The 20,711-nt window shown below is 39.5% G+C and overlaps 1 protein-coding gene and 1 non-coding gene across 2 annotated transcripts; both read left to right on the forward strand.

Annotated features, from left to right (window-relative positions):
- The first annotated feature begins 4,366 nt into the window (after positions 1-4,366).
- On the forward strand, positions 4,367-4,473 carry LOC138431123 (U6 spliceosomal RNA). The gene has a single exon (XR_011253543.1). It is a non-coding gene; the product is annotated as a U6 spliceosomal RNA (small nuclear RNA).
- Positions 4,474-8,315: 3,842 nt separating this feature from the next.
- CLDN8 (claudin 8) lies at positions 8,316-10,415 on the forward strand. The gene has a single exon (XM_069577968.1). The coding sequence runs from the start codon at positions 8,508-8,510 to the stop codon at positions 9,183-9,185; it is 678 nt and encodes a 225-aa protein (XP_069434069.1). The 5' UTR covers positions 8,316-8,507; the 3' UTR covers positions 9,186-10,415.
- The last annotated feature ends 10,296 nt before the right edge of the window (positions 10,416-20,711 follow it).

Consider the following 20,711-nt stretch of genomic DNA (forward strand, 5'->3'; position numbering starts at 1 on the left):
ATGTAAAACACTGTTTCATGCAACTTACAAATGTTTTTTATTTTGGCTTTATGTCAAAGATAAAACAGTTGCTCTTGAGCCACTGAAAAGAACAATTTCAGCAGACAAATAAAAGTAACTCTTGTATCATTCCTCTGTTGATCACTAATAAGTTCTGTAAAATGCAAAAGAAAGTTTTCTTGGATTACAATAAGCTGAGAGCACTAAAATGAAGTGGTTCGCCTCATTGCACCAAAATTGGTTAATTCCCCTTTGCCCAAATACGTGTCCAGCATTGATTAGATCATTAAGTACCATGACCTAGTCTGTGACTAAGAAACTATCGAGATGGAGATGACAATGAGAAATAGATCAGAAAGGGGTGCCAAATAATGATTTCTGAGTGGGGAACTCTCTGAAACTTTAAATAAGATATAATTGTGGTGTGGTTTCCCCAGGAGAAACTTCTCTTAATAGAGTATCAAAATACATTTCAAATATCAAGGAATCAGATATTTGACTAAAAAAATAAATAAATAAATCACAAAGTTTGGCCATGCATTTAGTTCAGTTCAGTTCACTTCAGTTGCTCAGTCGTGTCCGACTCTTTGCGACCCCATGAATCGCAGCATGTCAGGCCTCCCTGTCCATCACCAACTCCCAGAGTTTACCCAAACTCGTGTCCATTGAGTCAGTGATGCCATCCAACCATCTCATCCTCTGTCATCCCCTTCTCTTCCTGCCCCAATCCCTCTCAACATCAGGGTCTTTTCTAATGAGTCAGTGAGCTTCAGCTTTAGCATCAGTCCTTCCAATGAACACCCAGGACTGATCTCCATCAGAATGGACTGGTTGGATCTCCTTGCAGTCCAAGGGACTCTCAAGAGTCTTCTCCAACACCACAGTTCTAAAGCATCAGTTCTTCGGCACTCAGCTTTCTTCATAGTCCAACTCTCACATCCATACATGACCACAGGAAAAACTATAGCCTTGACTAGATGGAACTTTGTTGGCAAAATAATGTCTCTGCTTTTTAATATGCGATCTAGGTTGGTCATAACTTTCCTTCCAAGGAGTAAGCGTCTTTTAATTTCATGGCTGCAATCACCATCTGCAGTGATTTTGGAGCCCCCCAAAATAAAGTCTGACACTGTTTCCACTGTTTCCCCATCTATTTGCCATGAAGAGATGGGACTGGATGCCATGATCTTCGTTTTCTGAATGTTGAGCTTTAAGCCAACTTTTTCACTCTTCTCTTTCACTTTCATCAAGAGGCTCTTTAGTTCCTCTTCCCTTTCTGCCATAAGGATGGTGTCATCTGCATATCTGAGGTTATTGATATTTCTCCCATGAATAGTTTTCAATAATGTGCTACAAGGGAAAAAAATGTATTGGACAAATTTTGTTTTTCCCTTAATGTTGATCATATGTGTTCATATAAGAGAGTCCCTTTCTCTAGTTTCCTTCAAGAAATTGTAGGCAAGACAGATCACAACGTGGAATTTAGGTCTGAATCTAGGTTCCGTATCCACGGATTTGGCAAGCCAAAGCTGTATGGCCTTAGAAAAGGCACAGTCTTTCTTGAATTTATTCAATAAAATGGAGCTAATAAGCCTTACATCATAAGGATGTTTTAAATGTGAAATGTAGTGCATGTAAGTAACCTGTGATATTGGGACCATTTAATACTCTGTAGCTATTATTATTACTGATAAACTTCAGCTTCTTAAAAAAAAATCACAAATGATTAGAAAGTAGGATGGTTGGAACTTCCCTGGTGGTCCAGTGGTTAGGAATCTGCACTTCCAATGCAGTGAAGTGAAAGTGAAAATGTTAGTCGCTCAGTCATGTCTGTCTCTTTGCACTGATCCCATGCGCTGGAGCCCACCTGGCTCCTCTTTCCATGAGGTTTTCCAAGCAAGAATACTGGAGTGGGTTGCCATTCCCTTCTACAGGGGATCTTTCACCGAACCCAGGTCTCCCTCATTGTGAGCAGATTCTTTACCATCTGAGCCAGGCAGAGTTTTGATCTCTGGTTGGGAAACTAAGATTCCACATGCCCCATGTCTTGGCCAAACAAACAAACAAAAAATAAAACAAAAATAAAAGGCTTACTTAAAAAAGAGAGAGAGAGAGAGAATAAGAAGTAGGATGGTTCCTGTCAATTTGTCCATAATTTGTCAATAATTTAGAGGCAAGTTTCCCACAGTGTATAGCTTAATTATCTTTAAAAAAGATTTCAGTGGATTTCTTGCCCTTTAGTGGGGTTATCACACACACTACACTCAGTAAAGCACATGGACCTATCTCCCGCAAAATGTCAGAATTCACAGAAACTCAGATTTTAATTTTTAGAAAATGCAATGAAAAGTGGGAAAAATTTAGGGGTGGGACCTTTGGGCAGTAATTAGGTTTAGATGTGGTCATGAGAGTAGGGCCCTCATGGGATTAGTGTCCTTATAAAAAGGGAAGGAGTATAGAGTTTTCTCACTCTCTACCCTGTGAGGGCATGGTAAGAAAATTATTGTTGCTGTTAAGTCACTAAGTCATTGTGACTCTTTGTGATTCCCTGGACTGTAGCCCATCATAATCCTCTGTCCATAGGATTCTCCAGGCCAGAATACTGGGGTGGGTAGCCATTTCCTCCTCCAGGGGATCTTCCTAGCCCAGGATTTGAACTCGTGTCTCTTCCATCGGCAAGCAGATTCCTTACTATTGAGTCGCCAGGGAAGCACAGCAAGAAGATGGCAGTCGGCAAACCACAAGAAGGGCTCTCACCAGAACTCCACCACCTGGCACCCTGATTTCAGACGTCCCAAGACTCCAGAACTGTGAAAAGTTAATTTCTGTTTTTTGAGCCACCTGGTCCATTGTATTCTGTTAAAGCAGTCTGAACTAAAACATGACAATTATTATACAGAAAAGAGTTCATTTTTTTAAAAATGTATTTTTAATGCATTTGTTTACTATTTTTTTTAATTGGAGTATAAAATGTTACTAGTAGTAAAGGACCCACCTGCTAATGCAGGAGACACGGGAGATGCAGGCCATAGGGCCGCAAAGAGTTGGACACAGCCGAAGCAACTTAGCACACATAATTGCTTTACAGTGTGGCATCAAGTCTATGTATACATATATCACCTCCCTCCTTAGTGTCCCTCCCACAGGCCCCCCATCCCACCAAGTCATCAAGGAGAGCCAGGCTGAGCTCTCTCTGCTATACAGTAGCTTTCCACTAGCTATCCATTTTACACATGGTAGTGTAAAATAATGAAATTAGAACGCTGCCTAACACCATACACAAAAATAAACTCAAAATTGATAAGAGACCTAAGTATAAACCCGAGAGTTATAAAACATTTAGAGGAAAACATAAGAAAAACGCTCTGTGACAAACCACAGCGAGATCTTTGTTGGCCCACCTCCTGAAGTAGTGAAAGTAAACATGAAAATAAACGGGACCTACTTAAACTTCAAACTATGCACAATAACCTGGACAAGGAAGCAACCTAGGTGTCCCCTTACAGATTAACGGATAAAGAAGATGTGGCGCGTATATACAGGAGTTTGTTTACAGGCAGAACAAATAGAGAGGTGGCAAATACAAGAGAACTAACTGCTAATGGAACTTTAAGAACAGAGAATATTGTTAAGGACAAATAGGATGATAGTTCGAGAACATGTGGCAATGTCCAAGATTAATTTGGGAACAACAAACAAAGAGGCCTATTGATGTGTACACTTTTTCCCTCAGGACAAGATGGCCAGCCAAGTGCAGTTAATTAACAATGAAAGATAATTTAAAATAAACACGGATTGAAAACTCACAACACAACAGAAGAAAAAACTAAATAAATACAAAAGCAAATCCAGAAAACAATAGAGATTGGCAACAGATAGGCAGATAGGCAATCTTTGTTTCCTGATAGGCAGAAACAAAGATTACTACAAGCAGCAGTGAAAATTAATAGTAACTCCAGACTAAAGAGTTATTGGTTAGGGATTAATTGCTGGAACAATAAGGATAATAAAAGCAAGGGCAAAGTGACAGTGACATTTTGTGTTATTATTTACAAAGCGGCAGCATTTGCATGTGTTATGTAGTTCTTAAATCAAGTTTCTGATATTGTAGACAAAAGGGAGATCTCCAGAGAGCAAGGAAACACAGAGGGTCAACATGAACATGCTAGTCTTTGTAGGTTCTAAGTAATATTTTAGTTCTTCCATAGAAATGGAAATAGAAATGATAGAATAACCTGAGTAGGTGACTCTCTTGCTCTGAATTAAAGACCAGTTTTTAAAAAATGCTATTAATCTGCTAATTCTCTCACCATTATTGCTCTCTGAATTTCACAGGCAAGTTAATCTTCTCAAGAATACGATATTAGTGCTCGCTTCGGCAGCACATATACTAAAATTGGAACGATACAGAGAAGATTAGCATGGCCCCTGCGCAAGGATGACACGCAAATTCGTGAAGCGTTCCATATTTTTAATAAACGACCCAATCAAAAAATGGGCCAAAGAACTAAATAGACATTTCTCCAAAGAAGACATACGGATGGCTAACAAACACATGAAAAGATGCTCAACATCACTCATTATTAGAGAAATGCAAATCAAAACCACAATGAGGTACCACTTCACACCAGTCAGAATGGCTGCGATCCAAAAATCTGCAAGCAATAAATGCTGGAGAGGGTGTGGAGAAAAGGGAACCCTCCTACACTGTTGGTGGGAATGCAAACTAGTACAGCCACTATGGAGAACAGTGTGGAGATTCCTTAAAAAATTGCAAATAGAACTACCTTATGACCCAGCAATCCCACTTCTGGGCATACACACCGAGGAAACCAGAATTGAAAGAGACACATGTACCCCAATGTTCATTGCAGCACTGTTTATAATAGCCAGGACATGGAAACAACCTAGATGTCCATCAGCAGATGAATGGATAAGAAAGCTGTGGTACATATACACAATGGAGTATTACTCAGCCGTTAAAAAGAATTCATTTGAATCAGTTCTGATGAGATGGATGAAACTGGAGCCGATTATACAGAGTGAAGTAAGCCAGAAAGAAAAACACCAATACAGTATACTAACACATATATATGGAATTTAGGAAGATGGCAATGACGACCCTGTATGCAAGACAGGGAAAGAGACACAGATGTGTATAACGGACTTTTGGACTCAGAGGGAGAGGGAGAGGGTGGGATGATTTGGGAGAATGACATTCTAACATGTATACTATCATGTGAATTGAATCGCCAGTCGATGTCTGATGCAGGATGCAGCATGCTTGGGGCTGGTGCATGGGGATGACCCAGAAAGATGTTATGGGGAGGGAGGTGGGAGGGGGGTTCATGTTTGGGAATGCATGTAAGAATTAAAGATTTTAAAATTTAAAAAATAAAAAAAAAAAAAAAAAAAAAAAAAAAAAAAAAAAAAAAAAAAAAAAAGAATACGATATTATAGAAAATATAAACAATGAACTTGACTTTAAAAAATTTTGTTATTTATTATGCCTGGCTGTGTTGGGTCTCTGCCGCTCAGGCTTTTCTCTAGCTGTGGCAGGCGGGAGCTACTCTCTTGTTGCGGCTTCTCGTTGCTATGGCTTCTCTTGTTGTGGTGCCCCAGCTGCAGGGTGTGTAGGCCTGAGTGCTTGTGTTATGTGGGCCCAGTGTTTGCAGCTTGGGGGCTCTAGAGCACACACTCAGTAATTATGGTGCAAGAGCTTAGTTGTTCTGCAACAAGTGGGATCTCCCCAGACCAGGGATCAAACCCATGTCTCCTGCAATGGCAGCCAGATCCTTCACCACTGAGCCACCAGGGAAGCCCCGAACTTGACATTTTAAGCTCTGGGTTTTGGGATTTCTGTCCCTAGACCTGCTTCCCTATCTTCCTCATTTCCTCTGACCTTTGGGGCATAGTTATTTCAGAATATCATAGGGTTAAGGTTAAGAAACCTGTCTGAATGCCCTGGGCTAGTTCGTGACAGGACAGCTAACTCTGTAATTACTCTATTGCTAACCCAAGGCTGATTTCTCTTTCTGATCCTAATCTTTTGGCTAAGCAAATCTCAGGAGTGAAGTACTAATATTTTTGGAATGAGGAAAATATTTTTGTGTGAAATAAGGTCCTGGTAAAGCTGAATGCTTCAGGGAAGAAAGATTTGATAGTGAACAAAGCCAACAGGTACATCAATCCATAGCTGGGAGGCAGTTCCTATAAAGGCCAAGGCTCTCAAGTACAATGGATTTCTATTTCTGTCTCAGGTTTTCCTACTTTATGTGGATATTCTACAATATTTCAACAGAGCTGCTAAAAATATATATCACACAAATTTAGAAAAGAAATTTTGATTTCTATATTCCTATGAATATAACTATATATAGACACATATACATATGTGTCTATGTTGTTGTTCAGTCCCTAAGTCACGTCCGACTCTTTGTGACCCCGTGGACTGCAGCATACCAGGCTTCCCTGTCCTCCACTATCTCCTAGAGTTTGCTCAAGTTCAAATATATACATACTTTTTTACTTTAGCTTGTCATTATCTCAACCAGTTATGTCATATTTTTTTCATTTTCCAATTGTGTCGTCCTTCCCTTAGCCCAGGTGAGCAAACCAAGATGATAATAATAATAATAAAAATAATAATCTGCTGTGTTGATTCCAACTCTCTTTTTATGGGTTGCAGATTATCTTTCCAAGTTTAACTTAATTCCCCCTTGACTACAAATGTGCAACAAGTCTGAAAGATAAAATGCTATACCTTTTGTCAAAAAGAGGGATATGCTCTAAGTTCATTTTTAAATGAGCCCAATGCATGAAGAAAATTACTGTAAATATGAATTTTTAATTTTTTCTTAATTTCAATAGGTTCATCCTAATAAAATAATAACAGCTTGGCCTACTACACATTCCTTTTTTTTTTTTTATAATACAGTTTACTTTGGCAACTTCTCCTCCTCCTTAAAAGTACTGTCTTTTAAAATCTCTATATCTCTATGAACGACTCAGATTTTTTGGCCCATTAAATTTTCAAAGTTTAACAAGTGAGCAGGAAACACACCCTTCCATACCCTGAGTTAAGCTAGTACAAGGAAGCAGAGAAGTAAAATTGTAAACAAAGGATCTTTTTAAAATGCACAAATGAAAGGAAACTAAAGTTTGAACTTTGGAAAGACAGGACAGTGTATTCAAGGTATTCTCCAGAAGAAAACTGCTGGTGGAATTTTTCAAAATCAACACGAATGTTTAATTCCATTGCTGTCATCATTATTATTTTGAGACGAAAAAGTCCAAAAATCATTTACGGGCTTCTACCTCCTACTGTAAGGAAACAGTCGAATACGACAGCACAAGGCACATCCCGCTCCTCTTGAAGACATGGTATTAAAGACGTGTAATTGACAGATTTAGCTGATTTGCTGAATATAGTCACTTTGTCATATAAATTTTTATTTAGAAATATCAGCCATTTGTATAGACCTAAAACTTGCACCAGTTGCAGAATTCTAGTTGCTTAGGTATAAGAAGACAGAAAAGATAAAGCTATAGAATGAGATAACAACCTGAAAGTCAATCCATCATTTAATTACTATTGTGAGTACTTGCTACATAAGAATCCAGAAAAAAAAAAAAAGGAAGAAAGTCACATGGATTTTTTTCTCTTGTTTTGTATTTCTTTTTCCTAAATAAATTAAGATTATCAGGTATATACCAATGAGTGGTTTCCCTAGCTCAAAAGAAAACAATATGTGTTTGGTGCCATGGAGGAGGACAAGAGTATGTATTTAATTACTTTAGCCTTATTTTGTCCCTTGGCAAGATCTATTCCCTGATTTCACCCCAGTCAAGCTTGCTTTGAAGTCGCTGACAAATTAAATCAACCACTTGGATCATATGTGTCCCAAAGAATGTGGTTTCTCAGGTATGAGCAATCTATCAATCCCCTGGTCTCCTTTCACTTTGGCATTCTGACAGTCCTAGCAAATTCTCAGGCAAAGATTGCAGCTTATGTTTTGGCCACAGCAGCCCTTACTCAAAGTTTCAGAATTGCCAGTTCAAGGTACAACTTTCACATCTCAAGGGACTGATACATTTCTTGACGATTGTGCAAGCATTCTTAATTATGCCTCCAGGTAAACATACTGCTGTCTTCTTGGACAACTGAGAAGTACAAAGAATGTTTATGTCCAGGTCCAGTTCTTCCAAGTATTTCTTGTGGGCTTAGACACACCTGAGTTACCACCCCCCTCTTATTGGCTGAGAAAGTTGCCCCACCTGATTTGTAACTTTACCCGCCACAGTCAGTAGCTGGGGGCACCTCCGCCAGCCAACACTGGATTTAATCTAGTTAGAAGTAGCCAGGCAGCTCTTGTTTGAAAAAAATCACTGAGTTCTGAGTTCATTACTACAGAAAAACTGCTCTCCCTCGGTGCGCAGAGAACCTGGCTTCAGAGCAGCCTCACCAGCTCAGGCGTCTGGTCGGATAAAACCCAACCTGGAGGAGAATGGCTACCTATGCCCTGCAAATCGCCGGACTGGTGCTCGGTGGTGTGGGCATGGTGGGCACAGTGGCTGTCACAGTCATGCCTCAGTGGAGAGTGTCTGCCTTCATTGGAAGCAATATTGTGGTCTTTGAAAACCTCTGGGAAGGACTATGGATGAGTTGCATGAGGCATGCTAACATCAGAATGCAGTGCAAAATCTACGATTCGCTGCTGGCTCTCTCTCCGGACCTACAGGCAGCCAGAGGACTGATGTGTGCCGCCTCCGTGCTGGTCTTCCTGGCTTTCATGACGGCCGTCCTCGGCATGAAGTGTACCAGATGTACTGGGGACGACGACAAGGTGAAAGGTCACATTCTGCTGACCGCTGGAGTGATCTTCATCATCACTGGCCTCGTGGTGCTCATCCCCGTGAGCTGGGTTGCCAATTCCATCATCAGAGACTTCTACAACCCAATAGTGGATATTGCCCAAAAACGGGAGCTGGGAGAAGCGCTCTACATAGGCTGGACCACGGCCCTGGTGCTGATGGTTGGAGGGGCGCTGTTCTGCTGTGCTTCTTGCTGCCATGAAAAGAGCAGTAGCTACAGATACTCCATACCGTCCCACCGGACAACCCAGAAAAGCTATCACACCGAAAAGAAGTCGCCGAGTGTGTACTCCAAAAGTCAGTACGTGTAGTTATGGCTCTTTTTAAACTACCTAGGAAGCCACCCAGATGACATAGATGTCCACTCTTTCCAAAACTGAGACCCAAAAGAACATTTGATTGGCTGTTCTTAACTGCCTGGTCTTAATCACAGGAACTAATTACATCAGCTCTTTATGATTCTATAATCGATTTCAGCTGAATGAGAAATTGTACACATTGCTTGGATTATTCTAGAAAGAACAATTTGTTTTCTAAAATGGTTCATATTTTTTCTCCTTTTATTAGTTACTTCAAAATGACATTGTTAGAGACAATTATTTTACAACTGTGATTTCTCTGACAGAGCGTTATGTATATAGATGAGTGTGACATTTCTGTGTCACATACGTAGAGACGGGTTTATACAGTCTTATTTTAAATGAAACACTGATTCATTACACTGAATAAATAGAATTCAACTATTGCTTTTCAGGGGAACCAGGGGTAGAGATTGAAGAAGGTTAATATTAATTGTTTAAAAACAGCTTAGTGATGAATGCACTTGATTTATAATGAAGGTTAAAATGAAAGCTTTAATCAGCAGGGTAAAGGGAACTAAATGGCTTTTTGATATCTCATTTTTCAGCCTAGGAGTTAGAAATCCAAATTCCTTTCTCCTCATTCTCCAGAGGCCTTCCTTTTCTTGTATATTAAATGGTCATCTTTTAAAAGCCAGATATTTTGTCAAGGGGCTTTGCATTCAAACTGCTTTTCCAGAGCTATACTAAGAAGAAAGATAAAGCTATAGTCTAAGAAATATTAAAGACTTCAGGAAAGTGAAGATTTTTTTTCCTCAAGTTTTTGTGTTTGGAGAAGGATACATTTTGACAAGAAATATTATATATATATGAATATTTTAATAACTATTTGTATAGAGACTTTGGACTTTCATTAATATAAATAACAGAAGAGAAAAATTCTATACCTTTATTTGATTACCAAAAAAATGAAACCAAATTGTCTTTTGTGAACTGCATCTCCTTATATGTGGACATTTAAGTCAAAATTATGATTTCAGTTTTCAAAGGTGAAATTTTTATTTGTTTCAATTTTGTTCAGTTTTACTAAGGTACAGGTATACTATATCTTTGTGTTTCCCCCCAGATTTGATTGAACTGTTAATCTGATTCGAAAGTTTGTATACACATCTTTCTAGCTTAATTGACTATGTGTATCTGCTTTATGTCCTTTGTATTAATAAATTGTGCTTTTTATATTAATTTGATATCTTTCATTTTTCTTCAGTTTTTAAATATTTTAATAACTTGTAAAGAGTTTTTAAAAACCTGGTATTTTCAGCTTTGCAGTTAAAAAAGGCTTTCAAAATTGCATTTTAAAGGTAAAGATAGATTCAGCATTAGTTTTTGAGAATACAGTATTATATATCATTTAATATGATATACTTACAATGATTGGATTCACACACTAGTGTTTGATGTTGATAATATATTTGTAATTTTTAATGTTGATAATATATTTGTAAATACTATAGGTTCCAAAAATCTATACCCTGCATATATTATTATGTATGTAATAGCTATTTATGTACAAACTTTCCATAGGGAGATAGAGCCCTGCCTCTGAGAAATAGTATTAATCAATAATAGTGCATAATGTTTTAGGGACATGGGTTATAAACTAAGACCTCTACTGTTTTAAATGAATTATATCACTAAATCTCTTATAAGACTGATGTGGTGAGTTTAATTTACAGATGAGGACCCCTCAGAACAGTTCATTGGTTAATCAATAAGTGTCAATCTGATTTCATAGTTCATACACCTTTTCTTCAGTGCAGGTAGATTTTCTTCAGCAATGTCTAGTTTACGAACTGATTTTTGTATGTGAAAATAACTTGTTTAACTACTGTTAGTTGGGAAAACTTTTAGTGTTTTTTCTGAGACTGATGATTTTCCAATAACTAAATACTAATCTATCCTAGGCAATTTTGCCCTCTTAGGTCAAAACATTCATGAGAACAGAAATAAAGAAAAACTAAGTGAGTATCTTGGAGAAAAAGGAAAAAATATACCCAATCTTCTAAATATCAGCCTTTAATCAAATATTATTTTCAGTTAGAAAGCTCTCCCAAATGGCCCAACTCAGTATATTATTTACGTGTTTCTCCCCTTAGAATTATAACACTACTGGCTTTCCTTGAATAAATCCTTTTGATACTCACCTGTTGAATATCTCTGAAACCTTTCTCCAACTTTCCACTTTACTAACGCCTCCTCTCTTTCCTACCTTCTAGACTTCTGTTACCACCTGCAGGATCTCCTTGCTCCAGGTACATTCCACATTCCCAGTTCAGTTCTTTCTAAAATGTAAGGGAGGAATGGGATGAATGGGAGATTGGGATTGACATATATCCACTGCTATGTATAAAATAGTTAACCTCATGAAAACCTGCTGTATCGCTCAGGAAATTCTACTCAGGGCTCTGTGGTGACCTAAATGGGAGGGAAATCCAAAGGGGTATATATGTTCATGTATTGCTGATTTACTTTGTTGTACAGCAGAAACTACATTGTAAAGCAACTACACTCCAATTAAAAAAAAAAAAAAAAAGTAAATCAGACGCCATCATGGCCTGCCCATAATATCTGTAAGACTGCTTAGTTGCCCATAAGGTAAATCCAAATACCTTAGCAGATAATGAGAGATAAGAAGGAAAATCTATCTTATAATCTTAACAGCAAACTTTATCAGACAATAATATCAGTGTATAACCAGTATGCTAACAGCTGTAAAACAGACGTCCAGAAACTAGAATAATTCCAATGCCAAATGTCTTTTCAGTATCCCGAAAGTGTGGCACTGGGGTTAGGAAGTGCTTTGGCTTGTGGCAAATTATGTGCAGGAGGTTTCATAATGTAGTTTTTTTTTTTTTTTAATTTTAAAATCTTTAATTCTTACATGCATTCCCAAACATGAACCCCCCTCCCACCTCCCTCCCCATAACATCTTTCTGGGTCATCCCCATGCACCAGCCCCAAGCATGCTGCATCCTGCATCAGACATAGACTGGCGATTCAATTCACATGATAGTATACATGTTAGAATGTCATTCTCCCAAATCATCCCACCCTCTCCCTCTCCCTCTGAGTCCAAAAGTCCGTTATACACATCTGTGTCTCTTTCCCTGTCTTGCATACAGGGTCGTCATTGCCATCTTCCTAAATTCCATATATATGTGTTAGTATACTGTATTGGTGTTTTTCTTTCTGGCTTACTTCACTCTGTATAATCGGCTCCAGTTTCATCCATCTCATCAGAACTGATTCAAATGAATTCTTTTTAACGGCTGAGTAATACTCCATTGTGTATATGTACCACAGCTTTCTTATCCATTCATCTGCTGATGGACATCTAGGTTGTTTCCATGTCCTGGCTATTATAAACAGTGCTGCGATGAACATTGGGGTACATGTGTCTCTTTCAATTCTGGTTTCCTCGGTGTGTATGCCCAGAAGTGGGATTGCTGGGTCATAAGGTAGTTCTATTTGCAATTTTTTAAGGAATCTCCACACTGTTCTCCATAGTGGCTGTACTAGTTTGCATTCCCACCAACAGTGTAGGAGGGTTCCCTTTTCTCCACACCCTCTCCAGCATTTATTGCTTGCAGATTTTTGGATCGCAGCCATTCTGACTGGTGTGAAGTGGTACCTCATTGTGGTTTTGATTTGCATTTCTCTAATAATGAGTGATGTTGAGCATCTTTTCATGTGTTTGTTAGCCATCCGTATGTCTTCTTTGGAGAAATGTCTATTTAGTTCTTTGGCCCATTTTTTGATTGGGTCGTTTATTTTTCTGGAGTTGAGCTGCAGGAGTTGCTTGTATATTTTTGAGATTAGTTGTTTGTCAGTTGCTTCATTTGCTATTATTTTCTCCCATTCAGAAGGCTGTCTTTTCACCTTGCTTATATTTTCCTTTGTTGTGCAGAAGCTTTTAATTTTAATTAGATCCCATTTGTTTATTTTTGCTTTTATTTCCAGAATTCTGGGAGGTGGATCATAGAGGATCCTGCTGTGATTTATGTCTGAGAGTGTTTTGCCTATGTTCTCCTCTAGGAGTTTTATAGTTTCTGATCTTACATTTAGATCTTTAATCCATTTTGAGTTTATTTTTGTGTGCGGTGTTAGAAAGTGATCTAGTTTCATTCTTTTACAAGTGGTTGACCAGTTTTCCCAGCACCACTTGTTAAAGAGATTGTCTTTACTCCATTGTATATTCTTGCCTCCTTTGTCAAAGATAAGGTGTCCATATGTGTGTGGATTTATCTCTGGGCTTTCTATTTTGTTCCATTGATCTATATGTCTGTCTTTGTGCCAGTACCATACTGTCTTGATGACTGTAGATCTCAATTACAGGAGAAAAACTATTAAAAATTCCAACATATGGAGGTTGAACAACACACTTCTGAATAACCAACAAATCACAGAAGAAATCCAAAAAGAAATCAAAATATGCATAGAAACTAATGAAAATGAAAACACAACAACCCAAAACCTGTGGGACACTATAAAAGCAGTGCTAAGAGGAAAGTTCATAGCAATACAGGCATACCTCAAGAAACAAGAAAAAAGTCAAATAAATAACCTAACTCTACAACTAAAGCAACTAGAAAAGGAAGAGTTGGAGAACCCCAGAGTGAGTAGAAGGAAAGAAATCTTAAAAATTAGGGCAGAAATAAATGCAAAAGAAACAAAAGAGACCATAGCAAAAATCAACAAAGCCAAAAGCTGGTTCTTTGAAAGGATCAATAAAATTGACAAACCATTAGCCAGACTCATCAAGAAGCAAAGAGAGAAAAATCAAATCAATAAAATTAGAAATGAAAATGGAGAGATCACAACAGACAACACAGAAATACAAAGGATCATAAGAGACTACTATCAGCAGTTGTATGCCAATAAAATGGACAACGTGGAAGAAATGGACAAATTCTTAGAAAAGTACAATTTTCCAAAACTGAACCAGGAAGAAATCGAAAATCTTAACAGACCCATCACAAGCACGGAAATTGATACTGTAATCAGAAATCTTCCAGCAAACAAAAGCCCAGGTCCAGATGGCTTCACAGCTGAATTCTACCAAAAATTTCGAGAAGAGCTAACACCTATCCTCCTCAAACTCTTCCAGAAAATTGCAGAGGAAGGTAAACTTCCAAACTCATTCTATGAGGCCACCATCACCCTAATACCAAAACCTGACAAAGATGTCACAAAAAAAGAAAACTACAGGCCAATATCTCTGATGAACATAGATGCAAAAATCCTCAACAAAATTCTAGCAATCAGAATCCAACAACACATTAAAAAGATCATACACCATGACCAAGTGGGCTTTATCCCAGGGATGCAAGGATTCTTCAATATCCGCAAATCAATCAATGTAATTCACCACATTAACAAATTGAAAAATAAAACCCATATGATTATCTCAATAGATGCAGAGAAGGCCTTTGACAAAATTCAACATCCATTTATGATAAAAACTCTCCAGAAAGCAGGAATAGAAGGAACATATCTCAACATAATAAAAGCTATCTATGACAAACCCACAGCAAACATTATCCTCAATGGTGAAAAATTGAAAGCATTTCCCCTAAAGTCAGGAACAAGACAAGGGTGTCCACTTTCACCGCTACTATTCAACATAGTTCTGGAAGTTTTGGCCACAGCAATCAGAGCAGAAAAAGAAATAAAAGGAATCCAAATTGGAAAAGAAGAAGTAAAACTCTCACTGTTTGCAGATGACATGATACTCTACATGGAAAACCCTAAAGACTCCACCAGAAAATTACTAGAGCTCATCAATGAATATAGTAAAGTTGCAGGATATAAAATCAACACACAGAAATCCCTTACATTCCTATACACGAATAATGAGAAAGTAGAAAAAGAAATTAAGGAAACAATTCCATTCACCATTGCAACGAAAAGAATAAAATACTTAGGAATATATCTACCTAAAGAAACTAAAGACCTATATATAGAAAACTATAAAACACTGATGAAAGAAATCAAAGAGGACACTAATAGATGGAGAAATATACCATGTTCATGGATTGGAAGAATCAATATAGTGAAAATGAGTATACTACCCAAAGCAATTTACAAATTCAATGCAATCCCTATCAAGCTACCAGGCACATTTTTCACAGAACTAGAACAAATAATTTCAAGATTTGTATGGAAATACAAAAAACCTCGAATAGCCAAAGCAATCTTGAGAAAGAAGAAGGGAACTGGAGGAATCAACTTGCCTGACTTCAGGCTCTACTACAAAGCCATAATGTAGTTTTATGGAGAAACCATATGACGTACAAAACAAATCACAAGGAAGTAAGGGATATAGTTTTATGCTCTCACTTTACAGCTGGACTATTTTCTCCTTCATATTGTAATATCTGCTGCCCCCACCATGAACCACTTCTGTTGACTCTGTTTCCAAAATGACCCCCTCCCACACTGCATAAACTACAATTAAGGTGCATTACCTTAAGTGTTATGAGTGTGTTTAGTCGCTCAGTTGTGTCCAGCTCTTTGTGATTCCATGGACTATAGGCCACCAGGCTCCTCTGTCCATGCAATTTTCTAGGCAAGAATACTGGAGTGGGTAGCCATTCCCTTTTCCAGGAGATCTTCCCAATCCAGGAATCAAACCCAGGTCTCCGGCATTGCAGGCAAATTCTTTACCCTCTGAGCCACCAGGGAAGCCCACCTTAAGTGTTAGGTGTTTGGTTATGGCCAAGACACAGTTTTTGTTCTCAAAGAGTTTGTCTTCTAACAAGAAGAGACAAAAGTGAGAAATGTAGTCTCTATTACAGGCCCATCAGGTGACACTAGTGGTAAGGCATCTGCCTGCTGATGCTGGAGATGCCAGGTCCATCCCCTTGCTGGGAAGATCCACTGGAGAGAGAAATGGCAACCCACTCCAGTATTCTTGCCTGGAGAATCCTATGGACAAAGGAGCCTGGCAGGCTATAGTCCATGGGGCTGCAGAGTCAGACACGACTGAGCATTCACATACCAGGTGCTTGATCTTTTCTTTCTTTACCCATCAAACCTCTAAGAATGCTGTGAATTACAGATGAATTACAGATGAAATCAGGAGAACACTGAGCCTCAAAGATATACATATATATATAATCCCCTAATTCAAGAACCTGTACTCTACCTACTATAATACTGTCCAAAGACTTCTCTGCCAGAGTTAACTTCCTGCACAATAAATGTCACCTCATTGCCCCAGCTCCAAGCCATCCAGTGACTCACTGGTCACAGAACCCTCTCCCCTGTATCCCAGGGTCACCCTCTTCATCAGTCTTACTCCTACGCTCGTCGCTTCTCCCTCCCAACTTCTAAGTAACTTACTGTTTCTCAGTTCCTGCCATCCATTACCTTTCCCCTTGGGAAATATACAATGTTTTAGACTCCCATTGTATTTCAAACATCACGTCTTAAATTCACCAGGCCTCCTTTCTTGTCCTGAGAAGGCCTCCCAGAGCTGCTGGAACAGAATCCCAGCAAGCCCCTGGCCCCCACTCTGATCCCACCGAGCAAGCAGAGTCAAGTGGTAGCTGGACTGACCCAACAGGCAGAAAGAGAACTGTTTTCTGTGAAGCTTCAGGCTCTGCCAGATTCCAGGAGGAAAGAGAGGCACTGCATTCAACTCTGAGAGTCAGAAGAGGCAATGGATTCCTGGTGCAGACACCAGAGGTTGGGCCTGAAGAACTGTGCTGGGCATGAAAACGGTAGGGAAGGAAATGGGACCTTAATTGCTTCAGAAATAGTCCTGGAGGGCGAGTGGCATTTGTACACTTATGGGGTTCCCAGGTGGCGCTAGTGGTCAAGAGCCCACCTACCAATTCAGGAGACAGAAAAGACCCAGGTTCGATCTCTGGGTCGGGAAGATCCCCTGGAGGAGGAAATGGCAACCCACTCCATATCCTTGCCTGGAGAATCCCATGGACAGAGGAGCCTGGTGGGCTGCCATCCATGGGGTCGCAGAGTCAAACACGACTGAGTGACTTAGCGTACACACACGCGTGCATGTAGTCTCAAAGGTAGCAATGTCAGGGCAGCAAAACTTTGGAAGACTTATGTGGAGCGTGAGTCTTTGTTGTCCCAGGGCCTTGGAGAGCACTCTCATTGAGAGTGGGGATAAAGAGAGACAGACAGACAGACAGACAGAGGGAGAAAGCAAGAGCTGGGGTACACAGAGGCATGTCCTTGGGCCCCAAGACAGACAGCACTTTCAGGTCATTAGATCCCCAGCCAACAGTGAGAATCCCTGTCAGCCTAGGGTGAGCTATTGCTAATTACAACTTAAGTTCCATGAGAAAAGAGATCCTGGAGTCACTCAACAATCAGAAAAAAGGAAGTGCAAACTGAGTCCCCGCAACTGGCAGGGGACCTTTGAGGAAGAGATCTGGGAAAAATGTGAGGATGCTTTACATAAATTAACAGATGTCTGGAAGAGCCTAAGGCAGACTGAATCATGGGATTACACAGCTTCCCGTTCCTAAAATAACATATAACTTTCGTATTAAAAATGTCTAAAGGGAAGGGCAGAGCCTTGAGGGAGGTCACCGCTATGGGAAAAACTGGAGGTTTGGAAGATCAAGCTCCAAACAGATCAAACATGGAAAATAATGTAACTCAGAAGGGAAAGGGTAAAGAATTTGGAGAACAAATTAAAGGGCCTAAAAGGCAAATTTAGAGTGAGGGAGAAAAAACAGATGAAAGCAGGGGACATCACTTAAAAAAAAAGAAAAGAAAAGACTCAAACGTACAGATAAAAAGTACTCACTGAGGTCCTGAGAAAATGGAAAAATGAAAAAAATGTAGTTAAATTCTTAAATTCCAAGCTCAAAAAGAAAGTATGTAGTTTTCACCAATCATAAGAAATTACTTAGCAGCCAAGACAAGAAGAGCATACTACTTCTGGCAAATATTTCAATCACAAACCTCGAAGCTAGATGATGGTGGATTAGCAAGTGAAGATAATGAAAAACCATAAAGACTGTAACCCAGAAAGTCTATTTCAAACCAAAACTACATTGGTGTTAATGACAAAGAAAGGCATTTTGTGGCTAGCCCAGGATCCAGCAGTTGTGTCTCTCATATTGCTAATCTGGAGGAAAGAGTAAAATGATGAAATCTTTAAAGAGACTTCAAGGAGGGGAAATTGGAAAGAAGAACCTTGGTTGGCCATGACTCTTGCAATAGACAAAAGGAATTTATTGGACAAGAGTGGACAGAAGGGTTTGAAGGGATCAGGCTGCCATCTTCTGGAACTCTTCTCAGTATCAGTGTCCAGGAACCACTACAGATACCTCAAGGTTGATCCTCAAGTTCCAAACTGCTGCCTTTCCAGTTCTGCAGGTATATTCGACATCTTCAGCATGGGAAGCAAAACCAAACCAAACCAAACAGAAAGAAAACATTTAAAAATCTAGCCTCCAGCTTCTTGCTCCTTTTCATCTTCTGTCTTGGAATCCATACGTCCAGATTCCATGTCACGACTTTGGCATCCAGGAATTCTTTCCTCGACTCGATCATCTGCAATGCCCTTTTCATCTTTTATCATCAGGTGTGGTTGAATCCTTGACGCTGCTTATCCTGGCCACCACTCCGGCTGCATGCCTTCACCTCCCCTGTGCCAGCCCCAACTCAGCATCAGCTCAGCCCAGCTGTGTGACAGACGTACGCTGACTGGCCCTTCCTCTCCATTCTGGGAGGGAAACAGTCTTTGACAGACAAAGAGGTTCACGGACTTCCCTTGCGTCACTCAAGTCACCCTCAATTGTAAATCCTCTCTCTACTCCCTATTGTAAAGCCACTGTCTGCCCCCTTTTCTGACTCCCGTCCAAATCCAATGCCGATAAATTTATATGAAAATATTGGAAACAGAAACTTTTATAAAAAGACCAAAAAAAAAAAAATCCAGAGTTGAGCATTTTTCTGATTCAGGAAAGAACACATGCATCTTTCCTAAGCTAAGCTAAGTCACTTCAGTCGTGTCTGACTCTGTGCGACCCCATAGACGGCAGCCCACCAGGCTCCGCCATCCCTGGGATTCTCCAGGCAAGAACACTGGAGTGGGTTGCCATTTCCTTCTCCAATGCATGAAAGTGAAAAGTGAAAGTGAAAAGTGAAAGTGAAGTCGCTCAGTCGTATCCAGCTCTTAGCGACCCCATGGACTGCAGCCTACCAGGCTCCTCCATCCATGGGATTTTCCAGGCAAGAGTACTAGAGTGGGGTGCCATTGCCTTCTCCATACATCTTTCCTACTAATGGGTTAAAAACAGACTTTTCTTTTCTTTTTCTTTTTTTTTAAATATAAGCTGTATTAATACAGGCAGCAAAACACAGTAAAATAAACAAGCAAAAAATAGTTTCTCCATGCACCCCATTCTTTCTTGTTTTTTCTCCTAATATCCCACCCTCCTTCTTAGTTACTAGCTTTAAAAATCATTAACCATTTTGCTCAGAGTTGCTTCTTCCGTGGGTTACCCCTACATTTTGTAACTGCTATGTGAGAGAGGCTGTGGGAAGGAATGAAACCCAAGGTTGAATATTTTTTCTTGGTTTCTTGTCTGCAGTCAAGTAAAGAATGTAGTTGTGCAAGCATCAAATGAATAATCTTCTGTTTTTCTGAATTGGGCCAGTGTTCAGTCATTTTTTTTTAAAATTTGAGATATAAGTAGATATTGAATATTTCTTCATAGTTGCACAGAGATCCTCTCTGAAGAAGGAACTGTTATTTATTAGATGCTAAGCTGTTGAAACACTTTAGAAATAAAACTGCCCTCTAGCTTTATAGCTGAAAAACCCTGTGAGCAAAAGGTAGAAGACTATACTTACAGCCCAACTGTGATCTAACAGTGAATATAGTACTTTTCCTTTTGCCAAAGGAGAATGAAGAGAGGAAAGGCTTCTGCATTCAGCCCAGAATCTGATTCTTTGTTGTTGTTCAGTTGCTAAGTCATGTCCAACTCTTTGCAACCCCATGGACTGCAGTACACCAGGCTTCTTTGTCCTTCACTATCTCCTGGAGTTTGCTCAAACTCATGTCCATTGAGTCGGTGATGCCATCCAACCATTTCATTCTCTGTCATCCCCTTCTCTTCCTGCCCTCAATCATTCCCAACATCAGGGTCTTTTCCAGTGAGTCTGCTCTTCGCATCAGGTGGCCGAAGTATCGGTTCCTTCTTATTGTGTAATGAAGTATTCAAAAACTTGCTGACTTAACAGCCGTTTTTTATATCATGACTTCATGGGTTAAGAAATCAGGTGGCACTCAATAGCTGGGATCTAGAGTCAACAACAGCTCAGTTCCTTGCCTAGCACTTGGCAATGATATCTAAAAGTCCTGATTCAGATGGGCTCCTCTACCTATACATGTGGTCTTAAGGCTCTTACCCATGTCTTTCCAACAAGGTAATCAGACATCTAGCCTAGTGGCTGAGGTTTCTAAGAAACCAAAGGAAAACACGCCTATAC

The sequence above is a fragment of the Ovis canadensis genome, chromosome 1 (assembly GCF_042477335.2).
Source record: "Ovis canadensis isolate MfBH-ARS-UI-01 breed Bighorn chromosome 1, ARS-UI_OviCan_v2, whole genome shotgun sequence".
NCBI classification, from domain to species: Eukaryota; Metazoa; Chordata; class Mammalia; order Artiodactyla; family Bovidae; genus Ovis; species Ovis canadensis.

Excerpts from the sequence above, each read along its gene's own strand:
- CLDN8 (XM_069577968.1), top strand. The coding sequence starts at position 8,508 with ATGGCTACCTATGCCCTGCAAATCGCCGGACTGGTGCTCGGTGGTGTG.